Source organism: Neoarius graeffei, chromosome 13, assembly GCF_027579695.1.
Source record: "Neoarius graeffei isolate fNeoGra1 chromosome 13, fNeoGra1.pri, whole genome shotgun sequence".
Taxonomy (NCBI): domain Eukaryota; kingdom Metazoa; phylum Chordata; class Actinopteri; order Siluriformes; family Ariidae; genus Neoarius; species Neoarius graeffei.
This window is the reverse complement of record NC_083581.1, coordinates 74,348,826-74,366,213: the sequence shown is the minus strand read 5'-3', so window position 1 is coordinate 74,366,213 and position 17,388 is coordinate 74,348,826. Positions and strand designations below refer to the sequence as shown.

At 42.4% G+C, this 17,388-nt stretch overlaps 1 protein-coding gene across 1 annotated transcript; it reads right to left on the bottom strand.

Annotated features, from left to right (window-relative positions):
- Nucleotides 1–13,150: 13,150 nt before the first annotated feature.
- LOC132895964 (uncharacterized) lies at nucleotides 13,151–15,413 on the bottom strand. Its single transcript, XM_060936697.1, has 6 exons — nucleotides 15,249–15,413; nucleotides 14,430–14,558; nucleotides 14,127–14,320; nucleotides 13,838–13,985; nucleotides 13,540–13,744; nucleotides 13,151–13,455 (listed from the first exon to the last, which is right to left on the bottom strand). The coding sequence occupies exons 1-6, from the start codon at nucleotides 15,411–15,413 to the stop codon at nucleotides 13,151–13,153; spliced, it is 1,146 nt and encodes a 381-aa protein (XP_060792680.1).
- Nucleotides 15,414–17,388: the final 1,975 nt, after the last annotated feature.

Sequence of the window (17,388 nt, the reverse complement as noted above, 5' to 3'; positions counted from 1 at the left end):
AGGTTTGCACCGCCCTCCTTTTATTTCTGACTCTTCCTGTCACCGTTGCAACCTCTGAGCGCTCATTCGTATGCCCTTCAAATAATGTGCGCAGTATAGGCTATTGATGTTTTATTATGAGCCATGTACAGTATCCTAATGTTTTTTGTTTCTGAGTTACATGTTCGTTTGAAGGACTTGATGTACTAAATAACATAGTTGCACCCGGTAGTGTTGAAATTGGTAAACACCGCAGTTGCGGACATTTTGTAGCCTAAAATGATGTTATGATAAGCTTTAATAAAGGGCCCGGTCATTTGCCCCGCCCCCGGCCCGGCTCTGACTTGTTCCGCCACTGTCACTGATGTCACTGTTTGCGCTGCTTAACGACATCACGTGACGTCCACCCACTTTCGCTAACTCCACCCAATGTGTCCACCCACTTCCAGCCAGCACGGTTCAGCGCGGTTGTAGTCGAAATGCAACTCCAACAGCCCCGCTCAGCTCGACTCAGCTCGACTCGGCACGGCACGGCTCAGCCGCGTTTGTAGTGGAAAAGCGGCAATAGAGAGAATAGAATTTCTGCCGTTGCTCGACTGAAATCGAAGTTCTAAATGCCATGTATACACCTTAATTCGGCTGAAATTGAACCGAACTTGATTTCTCGGAATCGAGCTACACGACCTAGATTATGCGATTTTAGCCAAGCTACTTAGTGCATGTATACCCTATCGAGCTACATATTCGAGCTACTTACTTCAGCACTGCCCCTTCCGGAAGTGATGAGTGACAAGACCACAAGCGGGAAACACAACAGCCTCGGTCGGCATGACAACGAATCATGACAACGGCATGAATCTTTTCTTTTTGTGGCATTGTTTGCACTGTTAAAATTTAGCTCACTTACTGTATCACCAAATACATCTGTACAGCTGTTGCACTGTTGCATAGCTGTGAATTGTGTACATAAACAAGTCATTGTATTTGTGTGTATATATATATATATATATATATATATATATATATATATATATATATATATAATGTCCAACATCTGAAGAATGTCAATAAAAACAAAACAATTGAACTTTTTGTGTGTTTATTAAGACATAAGTTAAATTGTAAGCAAAAAAAAATATTTTTTTGTAAGCAAAAAATGGACTTTAGAAAACTATTATTGTGCAAAATAAGTTGTCTTACAAAACAGTGGTCTGCACAGGACAGTTTGTAGCCATACAGTCTGTTAGAGCAAGCCGAACAGCTTGAACACGGAACTGCCAGTGTTGCCAGATTGGGGGTTTTAACTGCATTTTAGCGGATTTGAACATGTTTTGGGCTGGAATACGTCAGCAGTATCTGGCAACACTATAGCTCTTCTTCATGACGACAACCGGAAGTGTACCAACACGATGGGGCGTGTAGCGCCACGTGTGGCTCGGGTGCACAATGCACCTTGCACAATAGCCCGATTTCACTTGTGCATGTAGGATTGGGGGCGGCACGGTGGTGTAGTGGTTAGCACTGTCGCCTCACAGCAAGAAGGTCCGGGTTCGAGCCCCGTGGCCGGCGAGGGCCTTTCTGTGCAGAGTTTGCATGTTCTCCCCATGTCCGTGTGGGTTTCCTCCGGGTGCTCCGGTTTCCCCCACAGTCCAAAGACATGCAGGTTAGGTTAACTGGTGACTCTAAATTGACCGTAGGTGTGAATGTGAGTGTGAATGGTTGTCTGTGTCTATGTGTCAGCCCTGTGATGACCTGGCGACTTGTCCAGGGTGTACCCCGCCTTTCGCCCGTAGTCAGCTGGGATAGGCTCCAGCTTGCCTGCGACCCTGTAGAAGGATAAAGCGGCTAGAGATAATGTGATGTGATGTGACATATCTGAACAGCTGTGTCTGCATCAGAGACTGTTTACTCCTGGATCCGTGAGGCAGAATCTTCTTGGCAGCAGAGGGCTACACTCTTAGATCACATTTTGTTAATCCCATCTCCTTCAGTACAGACAGCTCAAACCCTAATATTTTTATGGGGGCTCATCTGGGAACTCCATATTTTATTTCTCATTAAGTACACTGGGTTCTCTTTGAAAGAGGAGTAAAAGAAGCCATCTTTGTCAACCTGGAATAACCATCACTGAACAGAGGAGGTGGTCTGAGGCCCTGTCTACACAGCAACGGATTCAGGTGACTCCGATACAATTGCTTATCGTTTAGGCCTGGCGTCCACACGGCACCGGCGTTTTGGGTGCCCAAAACGCAATCTTTTTGAGAACGGGTTCCAGAGTGGAAAGATCTGGCAATGTTGCCATTGTGAAGTCATCTGGATGAGTAGAACGGATTTGTTTACGATGACGTCACAACCACATGACTGTGAGTGCTTCACGCCGGGTAGAAGTGTAACGAACTTGATGCAAGTTGTCAACAAATCCTATAACTTGGTTCATGAAACGCGCTTACAAAATATTTTCACTGTGAATATTTATTGTGTAATGGTGCAAAGTGAGAGAGAGAGAGAGAGAGAGAGAGAGAGAGACTCTGCCCTTAGGGCAGAGTCAATTCCGCCAGCAAAAATAGGGAAAAAAAGGAGCGATCTCACCTCTTCAGATGTTGGTTTAAGTCCTACAATACATTCCTCAAAAAGGGCATAGAAGAGCAAATTAATCCATCAACATGTAGCATTCAATTTATTCCGGACCATTAAAGACGCCGCCTTCCGCATAGAATCATACGTTATCCTCGCCGCCATATTGGATAGGTCAAAGCGGAGAATAAAGATTAGCTGTGTTTAACTGTACCAACAGGTTTGCCGTCCAAACGAGATCACATGGGATTACCTTTCACAGGTGAGACTGGAAAAATACTTTTCATTGTATTTGGTCATTATAATGTAATTTTACGAATAGATTTTCCTGACTTTGTGGCTAATATGAAGTCTCGCGCATAATAGTTTATGCGCATGCGTCCTTACTTCTTCTATTGTTCTGGTGTCTCCGAAGGGACCGTCTTACAGCGCCCCTAGAGGTGTGGCATGTGTATTGCATTGTTTTCAGCAAGCGTTGCGTTGCCATATGGACCTGATATTTTACTGATCGTTGCCCATTTGGACGCGATATATTTTTAAATAACATCTCGTTGCCGTTGTTGTGTGGATGTAGCCTGAGGTGGGGTTTACATTAGACCGTATCAGTGGATCATCAGATTAACGTTTTTAAAACGATTAACATGCACACAGCAACACCAATACACGATTCACCTGCACACAGCAACGCCAATACACGGATACGCTCGGCTCTGCAGGCATCCTGCACTCCAAATCACTCCGCCCTGAACAGCGAGTGCCCTCTGGAGGGTGCGCACTCTGGCCCTGCGCAGCTCACAGAGCGCGCGAGTGAAGTGCACGAGCAGTAATTTGGGACTGAGCCGCTGTGTGTGTGCTCTCAGTGCATATCGGGTATGCGCGTCACTTACTACTTGCAAGTGGAAGGATGGCAAGCCTAAAGACAATCATAACTACACAATGGGCAGTATTTGCATCAGTATTTGCAGTATTTTCATACTTTTATACTCTTTAATGAAAGGTGATACAAGGCGGAAGTCCGCGCCGTTTTTCAGCAGTCGCATCACATGACCAACGCCAGCGAATCAGGAAAGTGGATGTCACAGTGACGTTGTCCAATGACGACGCCAGCTAGAGCTCAGCACAGCGTATCCGCGTATCTCAATGTTTACACAGCACCGGACCAGACACGATCTAGATTGAATACGTGGACGCTGGCGGATTCCTGTTTCCCGGCATTTCCAGGTGTTTTAATGTAAACGGACAGTGCATCCGTGAAGAAAACGAGACAGATACAGTCTACTGTAAACTTGGCCTGAGACACTACTTTTCAGCCACCTACAATGCAGTCCTTGGCACACTTCCCAGAAAACCGAATACACATCCACACCCAAACTCAGCTGATTTCAATGATGGCAGAGAAAGCCAACGACCCACAGATCACCCTAAAGACCCTCTAGGCTGCTAACATCATTCACACCTGACCCTCAGTGACCTACAGCTACAGGATGACTCAACGACCCAGGTGACCTCAACAACTCTCCTTAGGGTTGCTTTTGAACCACTAGAGAATAAATACCTGGAATTCCCCACTAGTCAGACAGAACTGAAGAAGCCTTTCAGATGAGAGGTGAAATGTCTTGAAGAATTTCAAGCAAGTCCAGTTGCTTTTTTTTCAGCACCTATGGTTTACTATGACCTGGATGACTGAGAACCTTCACAGACACAGGGTTCTCTTCCATTTGGAGATCTGAAATTTGGTTATCCCAATTGCGCACACATGACATGCATCATATACATAATCCTATGGTGTTTCCTAGGGCCGATTGGATGAAGTAGATTTTGGTTATCCCAGTCACACACATACATGAATCGTATAAATAGTCCTGTGGTGTTTCCTAGGGCATATGAGTATAAATAGTCCTGTGGTGTTTCCTAGGGCATAAGTGAACCCAGTGAATACACAGACATAATACACGGTGAATCTATCTAAATAATCTTTCTTTTGCTTCTGCTGTTTTCTGAGTATGACCTGGAGGATGACACAGGCACTAAAGTCTCTGTTCCTCAGATTTTAAATTAGGTGCTTCAAACTTTCTGGGTGTCACACCCCATTGAAGTCATACGTGTACAGGTACCCCATATACTGCCAGTCTGAAAACATCTGTTCCTGTGTATGTATTCATCAATTGCTTATATCTGTCAGCCCTCCTGTACCAGACATTGTTTCAGTTTTTATTATCAATTCCCCTGCAACCCTGTAGAAGGATAAAGCGGCTAGAGATAATGAGATGAGATGAGATTATCAATTCCTAGTCAACATACTCACTTTACTGTTGTTGATCTTTGCAGTGCATTTTTCAGTGTCCCCATGAGTGTTGAAGCTCAACCCATATTTGCCTTTACTTTTAAGCAGCAACAATATACATGGACCCATCTACCTCAAGGGTTCAAGGGTTCTCTGACCTTCCCTGATGGCTGCACATTGCTCCAATATGTGGACGACATTCTACTCTCAGCTGAAGATGAGTCCAAGTGGAAGCAAGGCTCTTCTTGTGCACCTGGCTAGGTGTCAATTTAAAGCCTCATGGTCCAAGTTGCAGTTCTGTCAGCCCTTGGTGTGATACCTAGGCTTTGACATCTCTCAAGGTGAGCATTGTCTGTCATCTGATTAACTCTCTATGATCCTTGAGGTGGCTTCTCCCCCGAATAAGACTGTCATGTTGTCTTTTCTCGAACTCATTAACTATTGTCATCAGTACATCTTTAGATGTTGAGAAAGTCCTGCCTCAAAGAGCAGCCCAATGACATTGTATGGTCTTCTGAAATGATACACTCAGTCTGTTATCTGAATTATCATCAGCTATCACATCAGCTTCAGTGCTGGGTCTGTCTGATTCTAATCTGCCTTTCCACCTGTACATCTTGGAGGATGGAGTGACCGGGGCGGGGGTCCTGGCTCAAGAGCATGGCAAAGGATATCATCCTGTAACTTACCTATCAAATATGCTGGAGGCTGTGGTTCAAGATATGCCCATGTGTTTGCATGTTGTTGCAGCCTCTGCTCTCATGGTGACTGACGCTGAAAAACTGGTACTGTCTCACCCTCTGATTTTACATGCATCATATCAGGTATGCTTGATTTTAAACATTATTTATACACAACATATAACCGCTCAGAGGAGTTCTGGTTATGAGTCTATTCTCTGTGTCACTCAGAACTTGTCGATTAAGCCTGTCAGGTCAGCTGGTACTCCAGCTTTTTTGGTACACCGCATGTTGTTGTCCTGCAGGTCAGCCCAGAATCAGCATGATTAGAACATGACCATATAGATTAAATTATCCCTCTTCATCACTGAGGTTTGATATGTCTCAGACTCCCTTTGAGCATGGTGTGCATGTGTTTGTTGGCAGCTCTTGTTCAAAACCCAATGGCAAGTTTCAAAAAACTTGGAACAGGGGCATGTTTACCACTGTGTTGCACCACCTCTACTTTTAACAACACTCTGTAAATGTTTGGGAACTGAGGAGACCAGCTGCTGCAGTCTTGAAAATGAAATGTTGTCCCATTTTTGCCTGATATACAATTTCAGTTGCTCAACAGTTTAGGTTTCCTTTGTTGTATTTAAGGTCCTGGTCACACTACAGCTCACAATGGGTTTGCAAATACTTGGCAATGAAAAATCGGTAGCATCGCCACCAATCGTATGATGTACAGTGAATGTTCTCCAAGCTTTGTGAGTTGTTTCTTGGTGTTTCTCTGCCTTGTGAGCGGCCAAAAATGTTGTAAAAATTTTCAATGCATGCATGCATTGAAATTTGCTGGCGATGTTTTCATCAGCAAACTACGTAAGCAGTGAATATTCACAGATGGGTTTGGGAATACTTCTTGAAGCTCGGTGAACCTTTGCCAAGCCTCTCGAGATGTATTTGTCTCAAATTCATATCCCTGATGCTCAAGGGAGCCTCATGAGCACAGTGGCTTGGCATAGCCTCACATTCACCAAGAGTTAAAAAGAACATTTACATTCAGGAATCTTTTGGTGCGCATTGTATATGCTCTTGGGATCCAGTCGTGATGGGAAACACCTGATGCTGATTTGAGTACAATCAGTACATGCATATAAGGACACTGTTTTCACAGAGACTTTATGAAGTATTCTGTCAGGTATGCAGTGGTAGATGGACATAAGTGCAAGAAGAGTGTTTATTAGCAGGCATGATATTTACAAAAACAAAATGTGAGGCAAGGTCAGAGTAACAAAATACAAATGAAATCAAAAGCAAAACAGAAAGCAGTGTCATAAAGCAGAGTATTTAACCAGAGTCATAAATATGGCAAGAAACAAATGTGACAGTGATAATGATAATACTTTGCAAGGCCTCTGTGAAAAGAGCATCCTTATATGCATGTGCTGACTGCACTTAAATCAGCATCAGGTGTTTTCCATAATGACTGGGTCCCAAGAGCGTGCACAGTGCGCTCTGTGGGTGACCATGGCTGCTCGAGTGCATGAAAGTGTGACAGTCAAGTGTTCACCTGCTGTGTGACCAGAACTTTTAGCTTGCCTGTATATTGCCATGTATCATCACCAAAACACCTCGTTTTCATCAATAACCCATCACAAAGCATCGTGAGCTGGAGAGTGACTGTAGATTTACACTTCAGAATGCACCAAATGTTTTCAATGGGTGACAGGTCGGGACTGCAGGCAGGCCAGTTTACCACCCTGACTCTTTTACTGTGGAGCCATGCAGTTGCAATATGTGTGGAATGCAGTTTGGCATTGTATTGCTGAAATAAGCAAGGCCTTTCCTGAATAAAGACACTGGATGGTAGCATGTTGCACCAAATCTGATCTATAAGTTCAGTATTAATGATGCCTTCCAAGATGTGCAAGCTACCCATGCTATGCGCATTAATGCCCCCACCCCATTAGAGATGTTGGCTTTTGAACTGTGTGCTGATAACAAGCTGGGTGGTCCCTCTTGTCTTTAGCCCAGAGAATGCAGTGTCTATGATTTCCAAAAAGAATTTCAAATTTGGAGTCATCAGACCACAGGATAGTTTTCCACATCACCTTAGTCCATCGTAAATGAGCTCAGGCCCAGTGAAGACAGCAGCATTTCTGAATATTGTTCATGGTTCTAACTTGCATTAGAGGATTCAGTGATGAACCGTGTTCACAGATGATGGGTTTTGGAAGTGTTCCTGAGCCCAAGCTGCAATTTCCACTACAGAACTGTGTCTGTTTTTAATGGAGTGTTACCTGAGAGCTCGAAGATCACAACCATCCAGTGTTAGTTTTCGGCCTTGTCCCTTGTCTGCAGAGATCCCCCTGGATTTTCTGAATCTTATAATGATATTATCTTCCATAGATTATATGATCCCCAAATTCTTTGCAGTTTTACATTGAGGAATTCCTAAATCGTTTCACTATTTGCCCACACAGTCTTTCACAGAGTGGTGAACCCCTCTCCATCTTTACTTCTGAGAGACTCAGCCTCTTGGGGATGCTCTTTTTATTCCCAATCATATTACTGACTTGTTGCCAGTTAACCTAACTAGTTTCTTTTTTAAAATTACACAGTCTTTTGTTGCTTTTGGTCACAACTTTTTTGAAACATGTTCCTGGCACTAAATTCATTAAGGCAGGTAAAGGCCATAAACATTTTACCAGATTATATTGTATTATATTATATTATATTACAGGCAACCTGGCGACTTGTCCAGGGTGTACCCCGCCTTTCGCCCGTAGTCAGCTGGGATAGGCTTCAGCTTGCCTGCGACCCTGTAGAAGGATAAAGTGGCTAGAGATAATGAGATGAGATATTACAGGCATTTAGTAGATGCTCTTATCCAGAGTGATGTACAATATACCCAGAGCAGCCTGGGGAGCAGCTGGGGGTTAGGTGTCTTGCTCAAGGGCACTTTAGCCATTCCTGACGGTCCAGGGAATTGAACTGGTGACCTTTTGGTCCCAAAACTGCTTCTCTAACCATTAGGCCATGGCTTACCCCATGATCAAACAGTAATCAAAAGAACAAACCAAGTTAAACACAGTATAGGTTAAACATTGCAATGCAGTCACGGCAGATGCTTGATCATATATCAACACATATAATCATGTATGCAGTATCAGTAAGTATGTACGTACATATTAGAATGTAGCTTGTAGCCCAGTAAGAAATTCTCTCAGACCACAATCTGTGCGGTATTTAAATGTGTGTTGGTTTAGAATTTTGGGAGCAAAATGAAGGATGCATAAATTAACTATATTTTCATGTTTTACTTTTAGATTGTTTAGTGTGTGGTTGACTAGCATCATCCAGTGGGTCCTCAGTGCCACCATGCTGTGCTACAGGGGGGTTTGTTCAATAATATATGAGCCTTATTAGAAACCAGAGACAGCATGTTGGGTCAGTTATTTCCTAGGAAATGCGAGTCAGGGCAAGGCAATGACAGTCTTCTGCTATGTGCATCTTACATTACAACCAGAGTATATCAACAACAAGAGTATATGATTTCCCATTTACACTGAATTCATTTGTATGACATGTTGCTTGATTTGAGTACAACACCGTTTCCAAAAAAAAAAAAGTTGGGATGCTGTATAAAATGTAAATTCAAACAGAATGCTATAATTTTCAAATCATGGAAATTCTATATTTCATTGAAAATAGTACAAAGGCAACATATCAAACGTTGAAACTGAGAAATCATATGGTTTGCCAAAAAAAAAAAAATACTCAATTTGAATGTAGTGGCAAGAATAAGGTTTAAAAAAAGTTGTGACAGGACAACAACAAACTGGAAAAGTTGTGTAATGTTAAAAACAAAACAAAATGAAATGAAAAAAAAACCCCACCTAATGAGGTTAATTGGCAACAGGTCAGGAATATGACTGGGTGTAAAAAGAGCATCCCAGAGAGGCGGAGTCTCTCAGAAGTAAAGATGGGGAGGGATTCACCACTGTGAAAGACTACATAGGCAAATAGTGCAATAATTTAAGAATAACATTTCTCAGTGTTCCAACTAGGTTGTTATCAGTGCACAGCTCAAAAGCCAGCAACTGTGATGGTATGAGGGTGTACCATGGGTAGCTTGCACATCTGGGACATTAATGCTCAATGATATATACAGGTTTTGGAGCAACATGCTGCCATCCAGATGACGTCTTTTCCAGGAATGGCCTTGTTTATTTCAGTAAGACAATGCCAAACTGCATAATGCATGTATTATAACTGCATTGCTCCATGGTAAGAGTCCGGGTGCTAAACTGGCCTGCCTGAAGTCCAGACCTGTCTCCCACTGAAAAAATTTGGGCCATTATTAATGCAAAATATGACACAGGAGACCCCGAATTGTTGAGCAGCTGCAATCTTATTTCAGGAACGAATGGGACAACTTTTCACTTTCACAGGTTTATATAAGTATTATTCTTGACCAAGAAGGCAGTAATTTATTAAAATGGTGACAAAATTAAGGATTAACTTCGGTTCAGTTAAAATTACCTTCTGTCTCGGCTGGACATTGTTTGGGAACATTTTGTTTATGTTTGATATGAAATGTGTATTTTTGATCAGAGATGTCTGAACGACGCCAAGGTCTGTTTTGATGTCAGATCGGTCCGTGTACGTCACGGCCATCAGATTACGGTTTTGATTTAGAAAAATAAAAAATAGAAAACGACCTGTATTTCGTTTTTCGTTTTAAAATCAATGAACAGAAAACGGAAGATGACTTATATCCTGTTGTTCTACTTAAAATAAAAAAAAAAAAAATAGGAAATGACTCTTCACTTGACTTTCTGTGCAGTGTAAATAATGGTAATTTGAAATTGAGAAAAAATTCCATTCCCGATTTTACCTAAAGGCCTTTCTTAATGACCCGGAAGCTGTGCTCTCTGCGAGCTACTCACGACGAGAGATATCTGTAGGCGTTGTTCAGACCCGTGTACGTGTAGTTGTGGCAGGTAGGCTACTATGAACAGCTATGTTTTGTTCAAGGGCGCAAACCGACTGGCCGTAAAGGAGGAGGACATGACCATGGCAAAGATTGGAAGGATTTTCCAGGTGCTAAGAATTTGCAGTTTAGAAAATAGTAGGCCCGTCATAACAACTAGATTGCTAGTCATCGGCTCTGTCACGCCAATAACCAAAAAGTATCACTATCCCCACCACCACGACTTTCTCAGTTATGGCAGCTATAATTATGTAATACTGTGTGTTACATGGGCATCAGACGACACATTTCTGTTTAATTTGTCCTAAAACTTTCTTTTCTTACGTGCCTATTGCAACCTGGCTAGCCAGCCAGCTAGCAAGAAGTGTTATAAAACCGTCCATATGGCCATTAAAATAACCTCAGTCATTCAGTGCAAACTTATTGGCTAATACATAGGCATTTTAATATTGCATTGGCATATTTGGTGTATTTTTCGGGACATGAAATGGTTTCCCCAAACTTCAGATCACCAGTTAAGAGCAGCTCACAAAACATGTAGGCTAAATGATGTTGGCTGCTCAGTGGGATGGTGGTGGTCGTCTATGTGCGCGTGGGGGGATAAAGTGGAGACGGTGGTGTATTAGCAAGAGAGGACAGAAAGAGGAGATGGTGATGTGTGATGGGAGCGTGGAATTAGGTGGATAGCCTAAAAATCTTAACCATGCTCATTGCTTCTAATTTTGTTCAACTCCACAGATCACTGGGGATTCCCTATATCTGATGGATGATTCCAATACGGCCCTATTCCCAGAAGACACTGGGTATTTTTCAACATTGACTCTGGTAAGCCGTGGACACTACGAGGTGCATGGCGACCCCGAGCAAAACGCCGCACACAATGCTCCTACATGCTCTACACCTTTTGCATTTAGGCGGCTAGCCTCTTTCTCCTCCTCATCTTCCTCCTCCTCTCCCAGTCCGTCAAATATACGACAGGGACCAATGGGAAGAACATTTCAAAGGTGAGCTACCTAATATCTACTGCTAAATAAAACACACACACACACATGTATAGGTGTGTGTGTCTCCATGATGACGCCACTGAGCACATGGATGTTAGACACCTTGTGCTCCTCTACCTTCTGCTGGAGGATGCCTTACAGGTGCACATTTGAGTTTAGGGGTGCACTCACTTCTGTGAGATACTGAAGGTGTGTGTGTGTGTGTGTGTGTTTGTTACTGATATTTCAGCTGTCGAAGTAGGAAACATGAGCAACTGAATGTGTTTTTGTTTTATCTTCAGGTCAGTACACTTTGCTGATGTTGTTGACAACCGGCTGACAACCTCACGCACACTTGTGATTAGATTCACTGAGGCTGAAGCCACACTACAAGGTATCTCAACCAAAGTGAAAGAAGCCCTTGGCACTGATGACCCAATCACCCTCACTGACTCTCAGGGGAACAAGATTATGGATTCCGAAGGCACAAGAAGTAATTATCTAACCTTAGCTTGCTGTTTTTGAATTAAGACTGATGTTGTTTTTGTTATATGTTATATATTATGTTGATATGTTGTGATATGTACTCTGACTTTTAAGCTTCCCACTACTGGAAACAAAATTCAAGGAAGATTTATGCCTTGATGGATGAGGACGTCCAGGAGTTCCAGTCAGGGCGAAGATCAAGAACTAGGTAATACAAAATGACGTAAAGCAATTGCCAAAGTGGAAAAAGCTTTTCACTCCTTTGTTGAATAATGTATAGAACTAGCTCATTTTTTTCTGTACATTTAAGTTGCAGGGTTGAGGATAGCTTTCCAGTCCAGCAAACACTGGACCAACTACAAGAAATTAGAGACAACATAACCCGGCTGTCAGAGGTGGTCAAGACTACGACTACAGCAGCTCTGACGACTACTGCCCTGAAGCCAGCAATGGAAGGTGTATCCTGCCTTGTTTGTAAAGGTATGAAACTACACAGCATGGACATGGTGCTGATCCATTCTCTGTAATTAAAAGTGCAAAGCAGAGGGGTGATTCATTGTGTGTAAATTGGTGAATATGAGGGGTGTTGGTGAAGCACTTATGACTTCTCATTTAGAGGGTAAAACAAATTATAACTATAATTCATTTACCATTATTACATAGTTTTCTCTTCTTTGATATTTTGCAGATATAATGGATAGACCCGTCTTTGCAACCTGTTGCAGGTCTCTTGTTGGGTGTTGGACCTGTGTGGAGCAGTGGCTGCTTACCTCTGAGCACTGCCTGAAATGCAGAGCTGAAGCTTTTAGTGAAAATATACATGAGACACTGGGTCTCTCTGCAGTGCTGTTATTTTTTAAGACTGCAGAGGCCTAATTTTGTGAGCTGCTACTGGCCTCTTACTTTTCGTTCTTAATAAATGTTTATTTTTGGACATCGTTGTTTGCACTGTTCAGAGTACAGAGGCCTAAACTAGAGTGGTTACTGAATAAAACAATTCATATAAAATGCATATTTCCTTTGGCCTTTGATAATAAATGTTTATTTCTGAGCATCATTGTTTGGATTGTGCATCTTTCATAAGAACCTTCTGCTCAACCATCAAAGACATGGTAAATGGCAAGACAAAGCAGTGTATTACAATCCTGAAATTGCAGGACTAATGTTAAGGAAACAAACATTACTCTTAAGCAGCATGTTGTCTAGTGATATCAATAAGACACCTAAGTGCATTCTGAAATGGGCTGAAATTGTTGTTGACTGCACTGTGCAAAAGTGACAAGGGATCAAAGTGTGATGCAAACTCGCTTTCAGCATTTCTGCGGGCTTCCTCATTGGAAAAAGGGTCTGTGCCAAACACGGCTTCTCTGGTCAGTGCTGTCCCCACTTCCTGCTGGTAGAGGTCTGCTGCAATTTCACCAATAGGTAGGTTGTCTTCCAAGACCTTTGCCGGGCATCCTTGACCACAGAGGAGATTTGGTATCCCCTTTCCTGTTAAAAATAAGGGCTTGATATGTAACTATACATGCTTACTGACAAAAACAAAATAAATAAAAATGTAAGCAATGTAAGTACCTGGAATTCTGTGGGCATTCCATGCTTTCACAAAATTTGTGAGGCCAATTTGGGATATGTGACATGTTAGGTTGGATGTGCAGAATTTTGTCAAGCTGTCATCCAAACAAATTTCCTCCTGGTCACACATCTGAACAAGCGCAGTCTTCAGGGGAAAATTTACCCTTTGATTTACTTCTAACCACATCCTTTCAATTGTATGATTCTGTGCAGATGAAAAGATTATGAGGATAGTGTCATGCTACAGGCCCCCAGTACAGCAAGCATTAATTAGATTGATGTGTGTGACTTGTTTTACCCTGGTCGATGGCGTTTGAAGGTATGGCTGCCTTTCCTTGTTGTGGCGGTATGCAGCCAGCTTCTCCTGGACAAATAAGATCAAGAAAAACTCCCTTCCACAGTCTACACGCACTTGGTCCCATATCCTGTAGGACATCACAGCTGGCCTGAAAACAATACATAAACATGTGGAAAATGTCAAGCTTAAATAGAATTACTAACAAATACATTGAACAGCTAACATCTATAATGGTGATCCTCTCAAGAAAGGGGGGCATATTATTTTCTTTCTTTTCTTTTTTTCTTACCTGTACACTTCATCATAAATTATAATGTTGTTTTTGATGGGCATTGTTGAATGCCCAACAATCTTCTTGCTGTACCCATCAATAGCCATGACATGGGTCACTCCAAACATGACCAATTTTTCATTTTGGTCAATGTGTAACTTGTGACCCATATATTCAGCATTGTAAGGCACTGGGTTAAGGTTTCTGGCACCCTATAGTAAAATAAATAAATAAATAAAAACTGTCTCTCATTGGTATGCACACCTTTTCAATACCTTTTCAACAAGCCTATGTATGATGAGACATTGTATTTGGCCTTACTTGCTGTCTTGCTGCATGGTATGGTGGGTTAACTGTTTGTAGGACTTTGCCCACTCTGCCCTCAGAAGCTTTGACCCCTTTTGTAGCAAGATAGCCGGTCATCATTTTTCTTCCGTAGTACGACCCAGTCTGAGAAAGGAATTTTATGTTTTGATGCATTTATCATGATGCATTTATCATTATTAAGATTAATTCATGCCCCCCCCCCCCCCCCACACACACACAAGGCCTTCTCCTTGACTCCCTCTTCCTGCATGATCCCTAGCTGGCAGTTAACTGGGTTGACTCTTTGAGCCAGGGATCTGCCCAAGGTTTCTTCTGCTTGAATTTTAACTGCCCCCCTCACCCCCCAAGCAAGCCACATAGGCTCACTCATGCCCTTTGTTCACATCATTCATCGCCTTTACATCATCCACCACCACCCCCCTCAATGCAGCCCAATTTCACTGCATTTTTTACACTCAGTAATTATGTATGTTACAGAAAATTCCCTTGTATGGCCTACAAGGTGTGTTGTGTGTTGTGAAGACGAGATACTCTGCATATGCACAATCATGTGTCAACTATGCAACTGTGCAGCATACTAAAGTAATTCTAGCCTACTGACAAAAGAATAGTATAAGCGTAGAACCAGGGCTCTGGTAGACCATCAACCATCTTTGGTTGACTTTTTTTTCAACGAGGGGCACTTCCAGCTGCAGTGTGTTTATCGTTGCCATGGCAACCATAATAAGGGCATGTCAAAGATACAGCGCTACGCGATCTTTTGGAATACCGGAACATAAAACATTTTTATTCACACTGTGACAAACACCACACCTCTTCGATAGCTTTCGCCACTTCACTTTCCAATTGCCTGTCAGGGCAGAAATCCTTTGCGCCAAGTCCTTGCTCTGTGCACCACCGCCGTACATTCCTCTCTGAAAATCCTCTTAAAGAACCAAAGTGACCCGTCAGTGCTGCAGCAATATCGGCACACGCCATCCCACTTAATCTCTTGTGTTTTATAAAATCCGAGTACTGATCTAAAGACATTTTGGATCTAACAGTTGGCTACATACAAATGTCTTCTCCGTAGAGGCGGTATTCTCAGGTTTTGTGGAGCTCGCAGGAAAGCACAGCTTCTGGGTCATTAAGAAAGGCCTTTAGGTAAAATCAGGAATGGAATTTTTTCTCAATTTCAAATTATCATTATTTACACTGCACAGAAAGTCAAGTGAAGAGTCATTTCCTATTTTTGTTTTTTTTATTTTAAGTAGAACAACAGGATATAAGTCGTCTTCCGTTTTCTGTTCATTGATTTTAAAACGAAAAACGAAATATAGGTCGTTTTCTATTTTTTATTTTTCGAAATCAAAACCGTAATCTGATGGCTGCGACGTACACGGACCCAGATCGACCCACACATGCTTTAATGTTGGATGTAATGGTAGCCTTATTGCTGAACAAAGAGTTAAGACTTTATATTTTTGGATTATTGCATATACTATGGCAGTGATTTAAATTTAATTGTTAGATCTAAGATGCATTCAATGATTTAAGTTAGTTTTATAATTACAGAATATAATTTAGGGTTGTTAAGATCTTATGAGGGGCGGCACGGTGGTGTAGTGGTTAGCGCTGTCGCCTCACAGCAAGAAGGTCCTGGGTTCGAGCCCCGGGGCCGACGAGGGCCCTTCTGTGCGGAGTTTGCATGTTCTCCCCGTGTCCGCGTGGGTTTCCTCCGGGTGCTCCGGTTTCCCCCACAGTCCAAAGACATGCAGGTTAGGTTAACTGGTGACTCTAAATTGACCGTGTGTGTGAATGTGAGTGTGGATGGTTGTCTGTGTCTATGTGTCAGCCCTGTGATGACCTGGCGACTTGTCCAGGGTGTACCCCGCCTTTCGCCCGTAGTCAGCTGGGATAGGCTCCAGCTTGCCTGCGACCCTGTAGAAGGATAAAGTGGCTAGAGATAATGTGATGTGTGTGTGATGTGACGATCTTATGATTCTAATGTTAAGACTTCATGAGTTTAATCCTGAATCCTGTTTGACCTTTCTCTGGTGAAGTAGCATTTCTTTGTTTTGCCAGACATATTCTTTGTTTATGTTTCGTATGACTGTATGTTATGATTATTTGACCTGCCCCAAGATCAAGCTGCTCACTTGCTCGCAAGTCAACCACACACACATAGACACAGATATCAAAATTATGTCACTTACTCACACCCTCACATACAAACACACACACACATTTGACAGACACAATAGCCGTTTGGAGAGATTATGATTTGTTATAAAAGGTGTTTGTAATATTTCATCTTTGGCGAGAATACTGTGAATAAACAGCAGTTAAACCGATCTCTGGTTCTCTGTTTTTTTGCGGTGTTCCGTCCCAGACGTCTGGGTGGTACGAGGGCGGGGGTCCCGAGAAATAAGTTGACCGATTGACCGTTTCAGACTGGGTTGAACCCCAACAGGCAAATAGTGCAATAATTTAAGAATAACATTTCTCAATGTTCCAAATGGGTTGTTATCAGTGCACAGCTCAAAAGCCAGCAGCTGTGATGGTATGAGGGTGTACCATGGGTAGTTTGCATATCTGGGACATTAATGCTCAATGATATATACAGGTTTTGGAGCAACATGCTGCCATCCAGATGACGTCTTTTCCAGGAATGGCCTTGTTTATTTCAGTAAGACAATGCCAAACTGCATAATGCATGTATTATAACTGCATTGCTCCATGGTAAGAGTCCGGGTGCTAAACTGGCCTGCCTGAAGTCCAGACCTGTCTCCCACTGAAAAAATTTGGGCCATTATTAATGCAAAATATGACACAGGAGACCCCGAATTGTTGAGCAGCTGCAATCTTATTTCAGGAATGAATGGGACAACTTTTCACTTTCAAAGCTACAGCAATTGGTCTCCTCAGTTCCCAAACATTTACAGAGTGTTGTTAAAAGTAGAGGTGATGCAAT

Coding starts and splice junctions, on each gene's coding strand:
- LOC132895964 (XM_060936697.1), bottom strand. CDS start 15,413: ATGGCGTGTGCCGATATTGCTGCAGCACTGACGGGTCACTTTGGTTCT. Junction 14,321..14,429: donor ACCATGCAGCAAGACAGCAA/GTAAGGCCAAAT, acceptor ATTTTACTATAG/GGTGCCAGAAACCTTAACCC. Junction 13,456..13,539: donor GAATGCCCACAGAATTCCAG/GTACTTACATTG, acceptor TATTTTTAACAG/GAAAGGGGATACCAAATCTC.